At 36.8% G+C, this 17,441-nt stretch overlaps 1 protein-coding gene across 4 annotated transcripts in view; it reads right to left on the bottom strand.

Annotated features, from left to right (window-relative positions):
• The window catches only part of XRCC2 (homolog of X-ray repair cross complementing 2 (XRCC2)), a 38,096-nt gene that overhangs the window by 3,706 nt on the left and 16,949 nt on the right, over positions 1 to 17,441 (bottom strand). Inside the window, exons 6-7 of one of the 4 annotated variants that reach the window (XM_039035912.2) lie at positions 8,914 to 9,048; positions 8,478 to 8,531 (exon numbers count right to left, since the gene is read on the bottom strand). The exons of 1 other annotated variant lie outside the window; for it this stretch is intronic. In XM_039035912.2, coding sequence (XP_038891840.2) covers positions 8,478 to 8,531; positions 8,914 to 9,048 — 189 coding nt within the window. The remainder of the gene's footprint in view (positions 1 to 8,477; positions 8,532 to 8,913; positions 9,049 to 17,441) is intronic. 2 more of the 4 variants (XM_039035913.2, XM_039035914.2) reach the window with 2 other exon arrangements.

Here is a 17,441-nt window from a genome sequence, read left to right as displayed (position 1 = left end):
CGTTCATAAATATATGCTAGGATTAAATTTTTTATTATTTCCTTTTGTGTCAAATATATTCTTCAATATTACATTTACTCATTTTGTATTTTCCTTATTTGTAATAGAAGTTTCTTTTATTTAAGAAATTTTTTCCTTCTCATAGAAAATAAGACAAAAATTATTACTTTCATCATGGTATCAGAGTTGAAAGTCCTAATTTTATAAGAAACCCTAAAAATTAACCCTAAACCTAAACATAACAATCGTAGCCACCTCGCTCATCACCATCAGTCGATCGTGTCTCCAACATTCATGTATGTACTTCGTGTGCCTCGGTTCATGTTTGGCTCCTTGGGTTTTAATCGTGTATGTTATTGTCTAGTTATCTTCACTTACAATCCTTGGTCAGTTGACCATTTTCATTCACTTTACCGTTGCTGTCAGCCAACCACCTTTGCAAGATCTTGTAGTCGAAGGCGGCCAGATTTTTGCCTTTTTTTCTTACATTTCTGTCAGAACATAGTTGACCTTGAAGGAGGGCTTTCGTTTCTTGTGTTATCTTTTCTTGGCTGCAACTATCTGTTTTCAATCCATTGTTTATTGTTTTTGGATCTGATTCTATGTATCTTCAACAATAATTTTAAAATAAGTTATCTATTGTTAAAGTCTTAGACAATCGAATCCAATCCAACAGTCCTACTTGTTCTCAATACTTTTGGGGAGAATAATAATCTTATTATGTAATCAAGCTGAAGATACATGATTATAGGCAACAAAGAAACCCTAATCTAGGAGATATAAAATTACAATAAAGGACAACTAATCATAATTATAATATTAATATATATTATAACACTCCCCCTCAAGCTGGAACAAATAAGTTATCCATTGCTAAAGTCTTAGACAATCGAATCCAATCCAACAGTCCTACTTGTTCTCAATACTTTTGGGGAGAATAATAATCTTATTATGTAATCAAGCTAAAGATACATATTTATAGGCAACTAAGAAACCCTAATCTAGGAGATATAAAATTACAATAAAGGACAACTAATCATAATTACAATATTAATACATATTATAACACTCCCCCTCAAGCTGGAACAAATATGTCAATCATGTCCAGCTTGTTGCACAGATAGCTTATTCTTGCTTCATTTACTACTTTAGTAAGGATATCTACCAATTGTTCTCCAGTCTTCACATATCCTATAGATATCAACCCTCCTTGTATTTTCTCGCGAATAAAATGACAATCCACTTCAATATGTTTAGTTCGTTCATGAAATAATGGGTTGGATGCAATATGGAGAGCAGTTTGATTATCACATCATAGTTTAGCTAGCACAGTAACACTAAAGCCCATCTCAGATAAAAGTTGATGTATCCACACTATTTCACACACAAATTGTGCCATAGGTCTATTTTTTAGTCAGTACTCAAACGTGAAACTACATTTTGTTTCTTACTTTTCCACGACACCAAGTTTCCTCCTACAAAAATAATATCCAGAGGTCGGTCTCCTATCTTCTCGAGATCCAGCCCAATCAAAATCTAAAAAACATTCAACCCTTGTATGACTGATCTTTATATAAGATCCCACATCCAGGTACAGCTTTTCAATAACATAGGATTTGTTCAGCTGCAGCCCAATGATCCACAGTCGGGAAGACATAAACCGACTCACAATGCTCATAGAATAAGCAATGTCAGGTCGTGTTAAATAGTTCAACTTTCCAACTAATCTTCTATATCTCTCAGGATCTTTAAACAACTCTCCTTCTTTAGCAAGTTGCAAATTTGGTATCATCAGAGTACTACATGGTTTGACTCCTTGTTTACCTGTCTCAGACAACAAATCAAGTACATATTTTCGTTAGGACAGGTAAATACCTTTCTTGCTTCTCATTACTTCAAAACCCAAGAAATACTTCAATTGCCCTAAATCTTTGGTATGAAATTGACCCTAGAGAAAAGTCTTGAGAGAAGATATACCTGAGACATCATTTCTAGTGATAACGATATCATTAACATATACAACAAACAAAGTAATACCATTGTCAGATTGGCGATAGAATACAGAATGATCGGACGTACTTTTCTTCATACCAAATTATTCGAGTACTTGATTAAATTTACTAAACCATGCACGAGGACTTTGTTTCAGTACATACAAAAAAATTTTAAGGTGACACACCTTATCATTTTCCCTCTAAGCAACAAACCTAGGTGGTTGCTCCATATAGACTTCTCCTTTTGAAAATCACCATGAAGAAAAGCATTCTTAATGTCAAGTTGATGTAAAAGCCAATTGTGAGTAGCAGCCATGGATATAAATAGTCGAATGGAAGTCAATTTGGCACAGAAGAATGTATCAGAATAATCAGTCTCATAGATTTAGGCATAACCTTTGGCAACAAGACGAGCTTTCAATCAAGCCATTGTTCCATCAAGATTGACCTTTATAGCAAATACCATTTACACCCAATAGCCATCTTTCCAATCGGACGCAAAACCAGATCCCAAGTATCATTATTATCCAAAGCAGTCATCTTCTCAATAATTGCACTACGCCACCCAGGATGAGATAAACCTTCATGAACAGAGTTAGGGATAGAGGTGGAATCAAGAGATAGGGATTTTTTCATGATCTCAAAGAAGAGGTCAAAGATAAAGGAATAACTGGGAGAAGACAACTGGGTATACGAAACAAAAGAAGAAATAGGGTAAGTACAAGTGCATTTACCTTTTCGAAAGGCAATGAGAAGATCATCACTTGGTCCTGGATCAGATGTCGAAGAAGCCAGTGGTTGAGGACATAGGTCTGAAGGTGCCTGTGGAGGACGCCTGGAGTAAACTCGAGTAACCGGAGGGTCAGAAGGAAGAGACATAGAGGAAAGAGGAGGAGAGGATGATGTAGAAGAGGTAATTTCGTAGATAAAAAGATCATCATCCTCCCTCTGACAGGACTCGACGATGGAGTAAAAGGTATATCTTCGAAAAATGCAACATCAGGAGATACGAGAGACTTGTTTAGAGTAGGACAATAACAATGATAACCCTTTTGAACACGCGAATAGCCTAAGAAAATGCATTTCAAAGATTTTAGATCTAATTTGGTATGATTTGGACGAATATTCCGAACAAAACAAACACAATCAATCTTAGGGACAATAGGAAACAAAGATTTCGTAGGAAAAAGAGTATGATAAGGGATCTCTCCATTGAGGACAGAGGAAGGCATTCTCTTAATCAAGTAGTGGACACCGCATCAACCCAAAATTTCTTTGAACGTACTTTGAAAGGATAAGGCACGGACTATTTTAAAGAGGTGTCTATTTTTTCTTTCAACAAATCCATTTTGAGATGGAGTGTTTGCGCAAGAGGATTGATGAATGATGTCATGACCACATAAGTAGGATCCAAGTACATGAGAGAAATATTCACCAGCATTATCAGTTTGCAAGACTTTGATAGACATTAAATTGATTTCGAATCTCAGCATGAAAAGCACAAAAATGAGACAATGACTCAAAATGATTTTTCATTAAATATAACCAAATCACACGAGAATAATCAACAACAAAAGTAACAAAGTAACAAAAACCTGTTTGGGACACGACTAGACAAGGACCCCAAATATCAGAATGAACTAACTCAAAAGGTGCACTAACTCGTTTATGAACTCTAGGACTAGAACTAAGACGATGAAATTTAGAAAATTGACACGAATAACAATTCAAAGGCGACAAGGAATGAAATTCTGGATAAAGTTTCTTCAACACGAACAACGATGGATGACCCAAACAACAATGAACTTCAAACGAGGATCTAACTCCAGAGCAATGCATAGTTTTCAGTATCTGGTGGTCAAAAATGTAAAGGTCCCCAACTCATGTCCTCTACCAATAATCTTCTTCGTCATACGATTCTGAAACAAGCAATGACTAGGAAAAAAAAACGAGACAAAACAATCAAGGTCACAAGTAAGCTGGCTAATAGAAATTAAATTAAAAGACAATTGAGGCAAATGTAATTCAGTGGACAAAGAGAATGATGGAGTGAGAGAAACAGTGTCAGATCCAAGAACAAAGGAGGTTGATCCATCTACCAAAGTGACAGACAGAGATGAGGCAAGGGACAAAGGCATAGAAAATAAGTTAGAATTACTTGTCATATGAGTGGTGGCACCAGAGTCTGACCCATTTGGTAGATGTAAGAAGACATTTCATATTACCTGTCTCGGCAATGTTGACAATAGCATTTGATGAAGAAGATGCCTACAAGGATTTTTGGAATACTTGAAATTTAGCAAAGTCGTCAACAGATATGGTAATAGACTTCTCAGCCATATCATTGGTGGAAGCTATCTAAGCATGTTGAGATCGTTGAGTCTTATACAAAAACTTTCGACAATCACGTTTCAGATGTCCTGGCTTACGACAATAGTGACAATCTCTTGAGAATCTAATCTTCAATTATCATAACTAGGCTTATGAAAATTGTTAGTCATCCCTAAAGTACCCTGGGAGTTATTATTATTCTTATTCATAAGAGCACTATTAGGTTGAGAAACAGGCAAACCATATTGAGAACTCTCAATACGAAAACCACGACTGAAGTCTTCCTCTAATGACGGAATTTCAGAATCAGAAAGAATTTGTGTTTTAGCCATTCTAAACTCAGGTAAAAGTCCATTCAAAAATATTATAACAGCCATCTTTTCTCTCTGAGCTTGTTGAACTTTGACATCGGGCCTAAATGGCAATAGTAAAGCAAGTTCAGCAGCTATCTTCTTAAGTCTCATAAAGTAACTTGTAATAGATTCTGCATTCTATTCAGCTTGAAAAAATTGCATACAGATATCAAGCATTCGATGAACGTGTTCTTTTTCAGAGTATAGAAATTCTAAGAGTTTTAAGAGTTCCTTCATAGAATCACATTGATCTACCAAACCAACAACCTCACTTTCAATAGAATTCTTAATCTAAAGATAAAGTCGAGCGTCATCACGAAGCCAAGCGTTTTTCGTATCATCTTTTGGTGGCTCCTCAGTTAGATGGCAATCCATATCTGTACTAAGCAAATAAAATTGAATTGCCCAACACTATCATAGTAATTAGATCCATTTAACTTGTGTTTAGTTATCTTCGTTGCTAGGAAAATTACATTAGATACTACTATATGCTTCACTTCATCCATTATGAGCTAACAAATAGTTTGTAGATCTCACGAGTGGAAAGGGCAAATTAAAATCGAAATCAAAGGTGAACCAAAGAGCAAAACAGCTCCAAATTGAAACAAAACAACAAACCCCAAGCACAAAAGGGTATTTTTTCCAAATAACTCACAACCGAGTAGATTTCAATGGAACCAAAAGCACAAAATAATTAAAAAAGATTAATCGAGAAGAACCCAACTAACGGAACGTGGAACGGTGGTCCCACGCGCCAGTGCATGGCGATGGAGGAAATTCTTTATGGTGATGCGTGAACCTCACGCACGGCCGTTCCCGATAACTGACGATGGCAGACTGGGGCAGACGGTGACAGTCCTTCTCCTGGGATTGGTGGTGTAGACAAACGGGCACTCAAACTTGATGACGCAACTCAAACCCTAACCTTGTGAGAAGCATAAACCCTAACGTACCCATCGAACGAATATTATAAACTCTAGACTGCTCTGATCCCATGTTCTCAATACTTTTAGAGAGAATAATAATCTTATTATGTAATCAGGCTGAAGATACATATATATATATAGGCAACTAAGAAACCCTAATTTATGAGAGATAAAATTACAATAAAGGACAACTAATCATAATTACAATATAAATACATATTATAAGTAGTCGAAGGCTGCCAAATTTTTGCCTTTTTTTCTTACGTTTCTGTCAGAACATAGCCGACCTTGAAGGAGGGCTTTTGATTCTTGTGTTTGGCTGCAACTATCTGTTCTTTATCCATTGTTTATTGTTTTTGGATCTGATTCTCTGTATCTTCAGCAATAGTGTTGAAATAAGTTATCTATTGCTAAAGTCTTAGATAACCAAATCCAATCCAACAGTCCTACTATCCAAATAACCACCATTTGACTTAATAGGGATGATTTTCTCCATTGGTCCCAAAGCGTACAAGTATATGTTCATTGACAAGGAAATATTGATTACATTACTGGAGAAAAACCACACCAGACACAATGACCCTTCATTTGTTGGGTGGGATGCTGAAAATTCCATGATTATGACTTGGCTCATAAATTCCATGGTAGAAGACATTAGTTGTAACTATATGTATTACTCTACTATCAAGGAATTATGGGATAGTGTAACTCATATGCATTTCGATTTGGAAAACCAATCACAAGTGTTTGAGTTAAACATAAATTAAGTGGCATACGACATGGAGGTAACTCAATTACACAATACTTAAACTTCTTAAAAAGGATTTGGCAAGAACTTGACCTCTTTGATACATATGAATGGAAGTCAAAAGAGATCAAAAGCACTATAGGAAAATTGTGGAATATGGACGTATTTACAAATATTTTGTTCACCTGAATGTTAAGTTTGATGAGGTTCAAGGCAGGTAATTCGAAAACCACTCTTCCAACTGTAAATGATGTTTCTTTTAAGTTTCCAAGGAAGAAAGTCGCAATAATGTTAAGATTGGCAAAGAGACTACTTATTCAATTAAAAGCTCTGCGATCGTGATTGAAAATACTACAATAAAAGCTTCTGATTAATCAAACAAGACACATGAAAAGTCTCATGTCTAGTGTAACTACTGCAACAAACCTATGTGAAATGTTTTGAAAATTTCATGGAAAACCTGTGAATTGAAAAAGTTCTAAGCAAGGTAAGAGGAATTCCAACCAGCATACTTCTAATGCCAATTTGGTTGACTCTAGCCCATTCAATGAAAAGCAACTTGATCAAATTCTAAAACTGCTAAAGACTAATTCATCATCTGGTAGTGTTAGTGTTTCCTTGACACAATCAAGTAATTGTCTTCAAGCTCTCTCTTGTCTCATTCATCTTCGTGGATTATAGATTCTAGAGTCTCTGATCACAGGACCAGTTCTTCTCAGTTATTTGAATCATACTCTCCTTTGTATTGCAATGAAAAAATCCGTATTGTTGATGGTGACTTCACTCTAATGTGAAAAATGTAGAAATTGAGGCAAATGTAGGACATATGACAAAGAAAGAGATAGAGTGAGATTTACTCTACCCGATCTAAGAACATAATATTTTGATCCATCTGCTAAGGTAACACTTAGAAGGAATGTAGATGACAAAATGGTGGTAAATAAGTTGGGATTACTCATCATAGGAGCTAGCATCATAGTTTATGACTCACTGGGTAGAGGACGAAAGAAGACAATGATTCATGTTACCTGATTGCAATGGTTGTAGTAGGGATACGTGCAAATGATGAAGATGTTTTTGATGATTTCTGGTATTGTTGAAATTTAGCAAACTCAACTACGAACTAAGAATGGCTTCTTGAATAACCATATTAGCCATCACCACACGTTCTTGTCCGGCCATAAGTTAATAACGGATGTGAAAAAACAAAATCTAATCAAAATTACAAAATCATACGGCTACCCAATTTCTGAAAATCCAATATGAACTCCAATGAAATAACTCTAATCATTTCACAAAATAAATTCGAATCCAAGCCGATTATGACCAAGATAACCACAGAAACAAGTTGTAAGTAGCACGAAACAACAAGCTACACAAATGACAAGTAGCAATAGACCAAATTAGAACTGAACTGCAAAAAAAAATCAGAAAATATAACTAAACCTTAAAAAAACAAAATTGAAACAATGAGAAAAACCAACTTGTCCAAATATTCTCACAACCGAGTTTTGTCAAATCTGATCACACAGAAGGGCTGAAAATTGAAATCAAAGACAAATCGAGGCAACAGAGGGCAATTTTCAACACCTCACGCACCCTTGGCTTAATATCGCAGAGGAGTTCATCAAAGGAGTTTCTAATCATCTTCATCAGCAACTTCACCGAAGTCAATACTGCCCTTGACTTAATATCTCAAAATTGGGGCAACAAGTGAATTCTTTAGCAGTTTCAAGTTTGGAAGTGGTAGCCAAATAGTTCTTCTATATTAGACGTTGGTCTTGAGAGATCTCGGATTTTCTCTTGTTGAGTGGATTATCTTCAATATAGAGACTTGGAATATATTTTCCAGTTACTCGTTGGTCTTTCCTTGGCTATTAAAGATTCTGTGGTCTATTGCAATGGAAGATATTTTTTAGATTTTTGTTTTGTTAGGATTAAAAAGTCCTAAAATCCTCTGCTTCACAATTTGTTCATTTTGGTTCGGCTTGTTCAAATGGTTGGTTATGCTATTTCGCCTCTCTAAAGCTCTTAGCAGCTAGAACATTTAAACTGAAACTTACAGTTCTCATTTTATATCAATGCCTCGAAAGTTGATCAATTTGAAAATCAAGGTCACGCCTACCATAACATCATTCTCTTTATTCTTGATGGAAGAAACGGTGAAGGTAGTGGTTTCCTATCCAATAAAGGAGAATCAAAATGAAGCAACCAAAAAATGGACAAGAATTACAAAAGAATTGGTGGTACGTAGATTCATATCTTAGATCTCCAAATTTGCAAAGCAAGTCTTCAAGCAATTTTAAGCATAATAGTTTTAGAGAATTGTAACAAGTTGTCAGAGTACTTGACCATGTGTATGCAAGTATATGGATCAGGGCGAGCATTCATATCTCAAATATGAAACGGTTAAGACTAGGCACACATCACCAATTGTAAAGTATAGCAGTTGAACCAGGCAGTAAAGTACAAGAAACATAATTCCTTAAGGGTTAAGACTATGTTACTCAATTTTTTGTTTCACAGAGGAGAAAACAAGTCCCTTTCGACCTTAAACTTACCGTCTAACTATGTCAGAAGATCTATTCCCAAAAATGGTTGCTTTTGAAGCAATAACAATACTCGGATGAACCAGCAAAAGCTTTCTAACCTCTTCTACAGCAGCTTCTAGCACATTTGCAAGAGAAAAGCCTTTCCTACAGAGAGTAAATATCTACAATTGTCATAACACAAGGAATACAGTTGTACATAGTTGAAACACGTTTTCTGTTTGGATGATTGTCACGAATGTATGCACAAGAGAAAAAAATTATCATTGGCTTGGATGTGGTGTGGTTTAATTTTCTTTTATTATTGATGATATCTACATGAAGCATTAGGGGGAAGAGTTTTCCTTTTTTTTTTTCCCTTAATAGTGAGAAACCATCACGTCATTGAAAAGAAAAGGGCCCTACAAAATTTATAGGCCAGGGAGATAAGTCATTCTCTGACAAGGAAAGGGAGATTACGCCCTTAACTAGAAAATTTGATTTAAAAATAAGTATTTAAGAAAGAAAGACTGGGATGCCCTAGATTAGGATGTCTAATCTGTTCTTTAATAGAAAGAGAGATGATTTTAGTAAACCTTGTGAAAGGGACTAATCAAAGTACTGTTGTGTCTTGGGTATTGATGAAAGTAAAAGAAGAAAAGAGCACACAACGTTTACATGGAAAATCCTAGAACAGGGAGAAAAAACCACAATACAGAGAACTTTTTATTATTTTCTAATAATTCATACAAGAGAATACACTGATATAAATAGACTGGCGGGAAACCTAGTACAAACCAGGGCAAAGCTAAATTACTAAAATGCCCTTAGGGCTAAAACCCTCTATTTTCAACAGGTATCAATAGTGAGGCGGATAAGGTTGGGAGCCTTCCTTCTTCTTACCTAGGCCTTTCTCTCAGGAATAATCTGAAGTATGTTTCTCTGTGGGATCCCGTGATGGACAAAGTTCATAGTAGGTTAGCCTCTTGGAAAAAGGGTTTCTTTTCTAAAGTGGGTTGTAGTATTTTGATTTATTTCTTCTCTCTTTAGAGCTCCGGATGAAGTGTGTAAGCTTTCGGAGAGACTGCTGCGTGATTTCCTTTGGAAGGGGATTGATGAAGGAAAAGGAAAAGGCTTGCACCTAATAAGATGGGAGGTTATCGAAAAACCGGTTTCATTGGGGGCGTTTAGCAATTGGGAACCTTAGGATTCGTAATAAAGCCATTTTAGCCAAATGGTTGTGGCGCTTTTCCTCTGAGCCCAATTCTCTCGTAGGATTATTGTTAGTAAACATGGCCCCAATCCTTTCGAGTGATTGGCTAAAGGGATTAAAGACACCTATCGGAATCTTTAGAAAGATATCTCGAAAGAGCCCCCTGCTTTTTGTTCTTTGGATCCAGTGTGCGGTGGGGGATGGGAGAAAGACATATTTTGGGGAAGATCAATAGGTTGGGGGAGAGACATCTTTGTGAGTTATTTCTGCAGTTGTATCATTTGTCTTTCTTTATTTATTTAATTTTTTTTTTTTGTGCAAAATCATTTGACTTCTTTTAAAAATCATTTTGTGGCTAATTTTCTTGTGTGGATAGGGAGCTTTTGTTCGTTTTCCTTCGGGTTTCGTGGTGCACTTTCCGATAGGTAAACGACAGAATGTAGTTGTTCTCCTTTCTCTTCTTGAGAGTCACCCTTTTCGTCTTGGGAGGAGAGATTTGAGAGTTTGGAGCCCTAATCCTTTGGAAGGGTTCTCATGTAAGTCTTTCTTCCAATGTTTGGTTGATCCTTTTCTTTTGGGTGGGTCAGTCTTTTCGTCGCTGTGGAGGATTAAGATTCCTAGAAATATGAGATTTTTTCACTTGGCACGTTCTTCACAGTCGTATTAGTATGTTGGATAGACTTGTTAGGAAGATGTCATCACTGGTTGGGCCTTCTTGTTGTATTCTTTGTTGGAAGGTAAAGGAAGACTTAGATCATATTCTTTGGCAATGTGAGTTTGCGAGCTTTGTCTGGGACTCTTTTTTCCAAACGTTTAGTATGATGTGTGCTCGTTACAAAGATGTTAGGGATATGTTCGAGGAGTTCATCCTTAATCCACCGTTTGGAGAGAAAGATCGTTTTCTCTAGCTTGCAAGCATTTGTGCTATTAGAGTTGCGGGGTGAAAGGAATAGTAGGGTGTTCAGGGGGTTGAGAGGGATGCTAGAAAAATTCAGTCTCTTGTTCGTTTTTATGTTTCACATTGGGCTTCGATTTCGAAGGTTTTTTGTAATTATTCTATAGTCATGATTTTGTATGACTAGAGTCCCTTCTTGTAGAGGGATTCCCCCTTTTCGTGGGCTTGGCTTTTGTGTTCTCGTATATTCGTTCATTTTTTTCTCAATGAAAGCTATTCTTATCAAAAAATCATAGTGGTAAAAATCATCAAACATCCGAGTATTTTTTTTTTTTTCAAATTAGAATAGATTTTTTTTTATTGATATAATGAAAAGACCAATAGGCTCAAATTACAATGAGACAAAATAGCAAACCAAGACAATCAAAATCTGAGGATCAGGGGCGCACCCAGACATCTCAACTATGTTGACACCCCCATAGCACCCTCACTATTTCCAATACGATGACAAGATACAAGGATTAAGAGGATACAAAAGTACTAAATTGCTTGATTACATAAAAAAAGATAAAAGCATTCCAATTAAGACAAATATCCTGAATGGAATAATCTTCCAAAAGCTTAGATTGCGAACTCCAAGAAGAAGCTAAGAGGCGGGCGGACCCCATCTGTCAAGCCAATCTTTAGAACTATCATGGAAAATTCTCTAGTTACGTTCAAACCAAATCTCAGAAACCAAAGCTTTAATTGCATTTGACCATAGTATCTGAGCTCTAGAGGTAAGAGAAGGACCAACCAACAAATGGAGAATATTGTCTCTAGTTGTGTTCCCAAAAACCCATTGCACACCGAAGCAAGCAAATAATTTTCACCAGCAATTTCTTGAGAAGGAACAATCAAATAATAAATGTTGCATGTCTTCTCCATTGTCTAAGCAAAGAGGACGGATCAAGGGTGATAGAAATTTGTTCTGTAGCTTGTGTTGCAAAGTGGATGAACAATTAAGGGAACCATAGAGAAGAATCCATACCAAAATATTGAATCTTTTGGGACTCTTTGATTTCCAAAGAGCTTTGTAACACACCTTATCAATCAGAGAACAAGCAATCAAATATTTTGACAAGGATTTCACCGAGTACCTTCCTGATGCATCCAAAGACCACAATCTCGAGTCCTATAAAGATGAAATTCTGCTACCCTCAACTCTACTTAGCAGCTATTGAACTTCAACGATCTCCTCTTCCTTAAGTTGCCTACGAAGTAAGAGGTTCCAAGAACATCTGGGTCCCATCCCAATGATCATTAACACTACCCTTTGGAGATGAAGCAGTTCAGAAAAGCTTAGGAAAACAGTCCTTGAGAAGAACTTTAGTACACCATGAATCTGTCCAAAAGAAAATATTCCTTCCATTACCAAGCCTAAACTTTTCAAGGGATCTAAATTTACTCCATGTTATTGAGATGCTGATCCAAGGACTTCTCAGGCTTAAAACAAGCTTGCCTGATGTGTGCCAAAGATGTGGATCAACTCCAACTTTTAACAAATTTGCACCATAGAGAGTCTTGTTCCTTAAGAAACTTCCAATTCCATTTGAACAACAAGGTTGTATTTCTATTTTTCAGATTACCAATCCCTAGGCCACCATCAATTAGAGATTTAGAAGCTAACTCCCACTTTCCCAGATGGTTCAGCTTGCTGCCTTTTTGACCTTCCCAAAAAAACTTACATAAAATTCTCTCCAACTCTGAGATCACCAAGGAAGGCATTTGAAATATAGACATATAGTAAGTGGGAAGTGGGAAGATTGGCCAAAACTGCATTACATAAGGTTAAACGACCCCCTCTAGACAAGTTATACCTTTTCCATCTATCAAGTTTAAGTTGAATTATATCTTGGTTAAGGTGAACTTTATCAATAATAGGCTGCCAGAAAGAGTGTTGTTTCGGGTATCCACCAAGAGGTAGGCCGAGAGAAGTGAAAGGAAACTTGCCCACTTTGCAACTTAGCCTAGTGGAAGTAGAGATCAAAGAATTCTTATCAATATTGACTCCAAATAATGCTGACTTCTCCCAATTAACTTGCTGTCTGGAGCACCATTCAAATAAACTTATTGTTTGAATAAGAATGTCTAACATGGCTTCATCGTGCTTGCAAACGAGAAGAGTATCATCTGCGAATTGCAAAATTGATAAGTGCACGTCGTCTTTGCCAACCAAAAACCCTTCAAACCCTTCATACAGTCCCCTGTCATGAGCTCTATTTACCAATATCCTGAGCACTTCACTAATGATGAGGAAAAGAAATGGTGATAGTGGATCAACTTGTCTAATTCCCCTTGAAGCTTGAATGCGTCCTCTACGTCTTCCATTGATGTACGCCAGAGAATTTTGGGTTTTGAACATACCCATTAATCCATTCTATCCATTTTGGATGAAACCCCAAAAGATTAAGAATTCATTCTAGAAAACTCCAATCAACCCGGTCAAAAGCCTTCTCAAGGTCTAGCTTTAGAATCCACCCCTTCTTCATACTTGCTCAATAGTCTTCAACTGCTTCATTGGCAATTAGAACGGGGTCTAGAATTTGTCTTCCTCCAAATGCACTTTATGTATTAGAGATAATGCTTGGGATTATCTTTTTAATCCTCTCAGCGAGTACTTTAGAAATAATCTTGTAAGTGGAGGTAGTTAGACTTATAGGTCTAAAGTCTTTGACTTGTGACGAGTCAATCTTTTTGGGAATTAGGCAAATAAAGTTCTTCTTGATGTGAGCATTCAGCTTTCCACTAGAGTGAAATTCCTGAAACATTTTCTGAAAGACGGCCTTTAAATTCTGCCAAACTTCAATGAAAAACTCAACTATAAATCCATCTGACCGGGAGCTTTGTTTTTGCCAAGAGATTTAATTGCTTGAAGGATCTCCTCACTTCAAAAGGGGGAAATTAATGCTGAATTTTGACAGCCGACATACGATTCCAAGAAATATCAGAAGGGATGGCCCGAGAACCTAGAATTTTCAAATACAAGGAAGCAAAATAGCTCAAGATTTCGGATTCAATCTCCCAATAAGATTGCAATATTGACCCATTGCTTGAAACTAATCCAGTAATCATATTCTTCCTCTTCTTTGCTCAAAGAAATCTATGGAAAAAGCTAGTATTTTCGTCACCCAATTTTAACCAATTCAATTTGCTTTTTTGAATTAAGTTCCACTCCTCCAGAAGGTACCAATTCATAAGATCTCCCTTGATGGCAAGTCTAATATCCAATTCAACATTTGAAAGGTCGTCTCTCGGCTTTTGAATAAAAAAAAGCCAATTCAGATAATAAGTCTCTCTTTTCTTTTCCTTTATAGTTCATAGTCCACAAACCAAGATTAAATTTTATCTTTCACCTTGCGCAACTTGAGACTTATTGTAAAGCCTGCCCAACCGTCTGATCGATCATGAGCCAAAACCTTTTGGATGACCTTCGAGCACTCATTAATCCTCATCCAACTATTGAAAAATCGAAAAGGGGAAGGATCCCAAGAGACTGCTCCAGCCTCTAAGAGCAAGGGAAAGTGGTCCGAGAATAGCCTTGCTTTTCTATTGACTCTTGAGTTATCAAACAAATCATCCCAATCTTTATTGATGAAGAATCTGTCTAGAAGAGAGTGTGATTTCGAAGTGCCCTCCCTTGACCATGTGAAGTTTCCATTGGATAATGGTGTTTCTAATAACCCTATAGATTGGATAAAATTATTGAACTTTCTCATTCCTCTTGTAGTTCTTCCAATAGGGAATCTTTCATGACTCCATCTTGTTATGTTGAAGTCTCCTCTAATGCACCAAGCTTCCTCGCAATAATTAGAAATTGAAACAAGTTCCAGTCAAAGATGCCTTCTTTCCCTATATTCAGATGCAACATATACACATTTGCCACCCAGCACGTGATTTTGCATTGAGTCACGATCTTAACAGAAAATGTGTATAACCGCCTTTCAAGAACCAGAGGCGTAACTTTGCTTCCATCCCACATGGTAAGTATACCTCCAGATTTGTCGATTGCTTCCACATATGTCCAGCCGATGTCATTAGAGCTCCATATGGATTTAACAAATTGAACATCAACAATAGGTCGCTTGGTTTCTTGAATCAGAACTAAATCAAGATGCTGATTTTGTAAGAAATGCTTAAAAACTGACTATTTGGATTTGTCATTAAGTCCCCTCGTGTTCAAAGTAACGATCTTCATGCTTATGACACATCCTTAGGAGGTGCTATTTCCTGCAATTGAAAACCACACTCGGTCACTAAAGAGGAAAATTTGGAAGGAATTTGAGATGGAGAAAGTTATGGAGCACTTACAAAAGTTTGTTACTACTGAAAAGAAAGTGCTCTGTATGCTTCCCCCATTTGATCAGTAGAAGAATCTTCAACATTTTCAGGCTCATCATGATCGGAATCTTCACTACTCATACTAATATATGATTCGTCTTCTGACTTTGAGAAGAAGGCTTCTTATACTCCTGAGGAAAGGAGCCTTGAACGAAAGAAACTTTTGACCCTAGAACCCTGAAATTGTGTTGAATGATTATTGGAGAGGAATGACGTTTTCTTGAAGGTCTTGAACCTTGTGGAATGAGTACTCGAACACATTTATCTTCTAGATCATCTAGATTATGAGAGTGGTGCACCAAGAAATCCATTGTATGTGTGAACTTTTGAAAACAGGTCCGAGGTGATGAACATACCAGATTTTTGGGGCTCAAAGCCTCTTCATTAATGTAATGGAAATCTTGCTCAAACTCAAGCTCTTCTACAATTTCGTTTTGAAAATCCGGATCCTGAACTGAAGGCAGAACATAGCAGATTTTAGAGGGGGACCTTTAAACTTCTGAAGCAATATCTTGATTTTTTGTTTCAGGCATAACCTTTGAGTTGTCTCCTTCAAGATTGCAGTTGGGGTTGTCTTTAGGAATTAAGAGAGTCGAATTGTCTTCTTGGCCTGGAATTGAATTTTCAATAAGAAGAATCATTTCTCTCCTCGTTGTCTGGGCTGAAATTTTCTCTCCGAATTAATAAATGGCTGTGAATGGTAATCAACAGGCAAATTTGTCTTTTCAACCTTCCTCATGTTATCCGAGTAAATTCCTTCTTTCCCTGAAGTAATGACCTCTGGAATACCTTCCGATACTTTAATTCCCTCCTTTAGTGTGTCGACCAAGAATCCTTCATTCATCATTGCTTCTTTAATGCAGATTTTATCCAAGGAATTCGAAAAGTCTTCTGCCCCAAAACATCTTTTGCAAGCCGCTGATTGTTTTGGGAGATCAAAGATCCGAACTTTCAAAAATAATAGCCACTTTGTCCCTTTGGGGACATCCGAATAAAATTGAAAAGCAATAGCCACGTTTCCAAGCATAAGTCTTCAATATCCAAAGAGGTTGGGATATAACCACAAATATTCTCTTCAATCTTAATGTAGGCTGATGAACACTCCAAACAATTTAGTGTTTTTGATGAGATCTCCACTAAACCACCTAAATGTTGCCCAATAGCTTCAAAAACAGAATTCTTCCAAAATGGTAAAGGAAGATTCTTAACTGAAATCCAACCACCATAACATGAGATAGCTTTTGGGATGGAATGAACTTTGTTTTGACCAATGCCCAAGCTGCAGATGCATCCGACCGTATTCATACCATTTACCTTCCAAGAACTCCTCATCAATCTCTATATGAAACTTGATCAGTGCTTTGTCATCACAGAAGGGATTAATTGTAACATTTCCTTGGGAAAAAATCTTCTAAGGTGGTTTTAACTTCAGGCCATGTATAGAACTCCATTAATCTCGTTACCACAATCAAAGAATTCAGATTTAAATCCAACATTTCTTTTCTTTCTTTCTTTTTTCTAATCCAAACTGGAAAGGGAGGGGGGCTTGATCTTTCTTTTACCTTTGCTGCCTCTCCACAATTTAGTTGCATAGGGCCTTCTAGAAGATATAGATCAACCATAGTAGAATTATCAACTTCAAGCAAAGGACTCTATTGAAGGAGGGGGCAGCTATCCTTCAAACTGGAACTAATCAATTCAGCAAAAGAGTGTCATCCTTGATTATTCACACCTGCAGGAATATGAATATTCCATCTACCTCCTGAAGAAGGCCAAAATGCTATTTCCGCAGACCAACCTGCCTTGGATCTAAATTTTGCTAATCGTGCAACTCCCTGTTTCAGGAAAGTCTTTTTAAAGAAGAATGCCTGTGGTTTCTCTTTAGAAAGATCACGCATCTCCTTTCTAACCATAATATCGACTGCATGCTGAAGGTTACTTTCTGTTTTCTTTTTTAGAAATCTTCCACTGAAAATCCAGAGTCCTCATGCCAAACATAAAAGAATTGCAACCTTTGACCTCTATAATGAATCAAAACAAAAGCAAGAATAGAAAGTATGATGAAAGTGGCTG

The sequence above is a fragment of the Benincasa hispida genome, chromosome 7, assembly GCF_027475165.1.
Source record: "Benincasa hispida cultivar pf3 chromosome 7, pf3_genome.v1.1, whole genome shotgun sequence".
NCBI classification, from domain to species: domain Eukaryota; kingdom Viridiplantae; phylum Streptophyta; class Magnoliopsida; order Cucurbitales; family Cucurbitaceae; genus Benincasa; species Benincasa hispida.
This window is presented reverse-complemented; position numbering and strand designations above follow the sequence as displayed.